The sequence below is a fragment of the Nestor notabilis genome, unplaced genomic scaffold (assembly GCF_000696875.1).
Source record: "Nestor notabilis isolate BGI_N333 unplaced genomic scaffold, ASM69687v1 scaffold30205, whole genome shotgun sequence".
NCBI classification, from domain to species: Eukaryota; Metazoa; Chordata; class Aves; order Psittaciformes; family Psittacidae; genus Nestor; species Nestor notabilis.
Window position 1 is genome coordinate 559 of NW_009929357.1, and position 3,898 is coordinate 4,456.

The 3,898-nt window shown below is 50.9% G+C and overlaps 1 protein-coding gene across 1 annotated transcript; it reads right to left on the bottom strand.

Annotated features, from left to right (window-relative positions):
- Positions 1 to 274: 274 nt before the first annotated feature.
- On the bottom strand, positions 275 to 3,381 carry LOC104399297 (protein-L-isoaspartate(D-aspartate) O-methyltransferase-like; the record flags this gene model as incomplete). Its single annotated transcript, XM_010014937.1, has 6 exons — positions 275 to 448; positions 659 to 744; positions 1,337 to 1,457; positions 2,376 to 2,480; positions 2,959 to 2,990; positions 3,277 to 3,381. Coding segments are annotated over 6 exons (623 nt in total), but the record flags the coding sequence as incomplete, so codon positions are not given.
- Between the last annotated feature and the right edge of the window lie 517 nt (positions 3,382 to 3,898).

Here is a 3,898-nt window from a genome sequence, read left to right on the forward strand (position 1 = left end):
TAGTCGTGGCCTTCGGTTCAGCGACAGAATCAACACAGTTGTGGAGTTTAGGAAAGGCTCCAGAAAAGCAGAAATAAGGAAAGCTCGAGTCCTCAGTCTGCAAGCCCCATCTAACAGAAAAGACACCCCACTCCTGCTGTGCCTCACACAGCCAAGCCTCTTCCTTCTTTTACAAGCAGCATCTGCTAGGGATCCAGGACTGTCAGTAAAGCCAGCAGCCAAGGAGAGCAAGCTCACAGGAGGGAAGAAACGTTCCTCAAAGCAGAGCAAATCTTTACCGAGGCCACTGCTTTTCCTTATCTGTGAGAGGGACGTAGATCACCCCCATGAGCTGCGTTTCGATGATCTGCCCGTCGCTGGTCTTGTCGTACTGCATCAGGACTTGGTTTGCCCCCTCGGGACCTATGGGCAATATTAACCGCCCGCCTGGCTTCAGCTCATTCAGCAACTGCAAGCAGAGAAATCCCAATGAGCAGGGCCAAACCCAGAGACACGACAGGAATCAGCCACGCTGCGGAGACTGTGGCACCTCGAAAGGCCCAAGCGTGCAGCTCCGTATAAACTAGGCAGAGGAGTGTCCAGGGGTTCCCCAATTACTCTGTTTTCCAGAGCTGCTGATGCAGGCAGCCCACAGCAAGAGACATCGGCATGCTCTTACCTCCTTTGGTACAGTGGCAGCTGCTGCTCCAACATGAATGGCATCGTAAGGAGCCTCTTCAGGGTATCCCTGTCTGCCATCACCAACTGCAGGAGGGAAAGCATGCAGGGAAGACTTTTGTTTGCAAAAAGTAATCCTTCCTCTACCCTTTCAGTTGAAATCTAACGATGAAACCTTCCTAACGAGACTGTGATGGCAATTTGAATGCCCAAACCAGAGCACTGACCTGTCTGCGTAAACCTAATTTGGTTTAAATAGGGAAGAGATTTCTGGAAGTGAGCCATGCTAGAAGGGACAGTGAAAACCTGGAAGGTCTTTTAGTAACACAGGGGCTTTGTGCAAGCTTGAGATTCTAGATACAGGAAGAGCTGACTCAAGTTATGCTCCCAAAAACCACAAAGGGCATGCAGACCTGTTCAGGTAGACTAAAACCCAGATGTGGTACAGCCACACTCCTCCAAACAGTGTCCCTTACTAAATTAAGACAGTCAGCACGCACTGGGAAGGTGTGTGACTGCCTGTAACATTAAATACTACTCGTTTACACCACAGTGTCAGGTAGCATGGCGCGGTGCTTACTTAGCCAGTACTTTCTGGCAACAGCGTGGTGAGCACAACACAAACTGGATAAACTCTGCAGGCAGAGAGTGCACTCGGGGAGAGAACCAGGGAGCTCACCCACAAGCTTTACACGGCCAGAGCTGAGCAAAGTCGGATCATCCTCCTGGACGTTCCTGATGGATTCATGTACCAGCTCTTGAATGTGCTCGATGCCCACAGCTCTCCCTGTTGGGCCTATCTGCAAAGAGGAAAAGCAGACAAACACCTAATGCCTCCTGCATGGCAGAGGTGGATTTTACTGAGCAACTTATGGTAGGGATTGGAGAAATCCCAGGAAGAAGCTTAAGAGCAGCTTCCGAACAGGAGGTGCAAACACTCTGCCCCTTGGTTTTAAGGCTGAGTAGTCCCAGTTATAGTAGCTACTCGAGGACACAGACTCTGCCTGTGGGGATTCCTACCAATCCTGCACTTCTAAGGAAATGATTATTTGTTGGGAGTAGCAGCTTCTGTGGCAGGGGCAGTTCTTGACTAACCAACCTGAGGGACTCCACCAGCTTTCCAGCACTTCACAGAAAGTCAATCCAGGAGCTCAGCAGACAGAGGAGCAGCCTGAGGCTGCCTCAGAAGCAAACTGAACACAACCTGCAGTGAGACTTGCCCAGTAGGTTAATACCCCCCTCTCCATCTGAACTGGGTAAACACACAAAACATTTCATGGCAGATACAGCAACCACTGAGATTCCAAAAATGACTGTCTTTGGTTTTACTACACACTGGTGTGGGGACTGTAGCGACAGGACAAGGGGTGATGGGTTTAAGCTGAAACAGGGGAAGTTCTGTTGAGATCTAAGGAGAAAGTTCTTCCCTGTGAGAGTGCTGAGGCACTGGCACAGGGTGCCCAGAGAAGCTGTGGCTGCCCCGTCCCTGGCAGTGTTCAAGGCCAGGTTGGACACAGGGGTTGGAGCAACCTGCTCTAGTGGAAGGTGTCCCTGCCCGTGGCAGGGGTTGGAGCTGGAGGAGCTTTAACGTCCCTTCCAACCCAAAGGAGTCTGAGATTCTAAGTCTGGCCCTGCCTTCCACTTCCTCCTTTCCCCACAAAAAACACGTGCCAGTTATGCCAAGCTGCCATCCCAGAGACTGAGCCCAGGGAACTTACCATCCTGGCGAAGCAGGCTGTGAGGTATCCGCTTCCAGACCCAACATCCAGTGCTTTCGCGCCTTCCACGAGCTGATCCTTCAACAGCTCCAGTGCGTGGGCATGCTGCATGGACAAGGAGCGTGAGAAGGGGGCTCACACCCCGCTTGGGTTTCCTCCCCTAAAGCTTTCTCTTGTTCTTCTCCAGTTGAAGCACAGCACACAGGGCATTTTGTCTGACAGATTGAACCTCAAGTGTTTCATTGGAAAGATCCATTTGCAGATCAGCATTCAGGAAGAGGCTCAGGAATAAGAAGTGGAAGGAAAGCGAGGGGGAAAAAGCAGCAAGAAAAGAGGTCTTGTGCAAAAAATGGGCAACATCAGTGGTTAGACTCAGCTGCGTGGAATTCCTATCAGGCATATGGTTAAAGCAATTTAAAGAGCGTGGGGCAAACTCAAGAAAGAAAAAGCTTCACATCTACAGTGCCTAAAGAAACCATGATGATAACCACACCATGGGATCTGTTTCTGCTTGAATATTTAAGGAGAATGGCAAACAATCAATTCCCTCCATTTTGGCTAAAAGTGAAAAGTTCCATCTTACCATGTGCGGTGCACTGATTGTGGCCTTGTATCCTGAAAGGAAACCAGTGACAACAGTGTGTGACAAAGAAATGAGGGTTAAATTAAAGCACCTTTATTCTCCCCCACTATCCCCTCAAATTATAAGCCCCCTCTTTTGCTGTGTGAAAGCACTTTATTGACTTAAATCCTCCTGTGGAATAACTAAGGGGCACGAGATGGCTGCACAACGCTGCACTCCCACGTGCTCCAGGTCACCCCCATGCAGGACTTGGGGTGGCCATGAACAGGGTGACCCACACACCGTAACAGTGGTGGTACTTTGCCCCTAGTTACTCACCAATAGACTGAGGAGAATCCATGTACGGGTAATACTTGATGTAGTGACCTCTGTCCGTAGCCAGCAGCACATCAAAGACTCGCTGGGATTTAATTATCCCTTTTTCTGGGAGAAGAAGGAAAACAGAGAGACAGGAGTGAAATCCAGGGTGCTGCAGCAAGAGGAGACTTGGGAAGGGGGAGGTCAGTGCAGGGAGTCAGTGGAACTGGGAGAATTCAACCTCAGTTGAACCTGAGAAGGGACAGAACAAACCTGCAGGTGGGAGGATGTCCCTTCTGGTTCTCCTACCCACCAAAACAAGGTGATGGTCCCAACCACCGGCCCAGCCTCTCCCAGGGGACAGTGACCTACACCCCAGCCCTCCTGGGATGTGGGACTGCACAGTGTAACCAGAGACACAGAGTCACACCTTCCCTGCTGAAAGCAGAGACTCCGGGTCAGGTTTCCAGGAGCAAACTACAGTTAAGGACGATGGCTGAGGAAGCCCTCACCAGCCTCCACTCCTCATCCCGGGGGACCTCTGACGGGGAAAAGGCCGCTTTAGGCAACAGGGAAATGCCAAGGTCATGGGAAGCTTCTCCTCCCCCAACACCCCAAGTCCTTCTCCTTGGGGCTGCACATC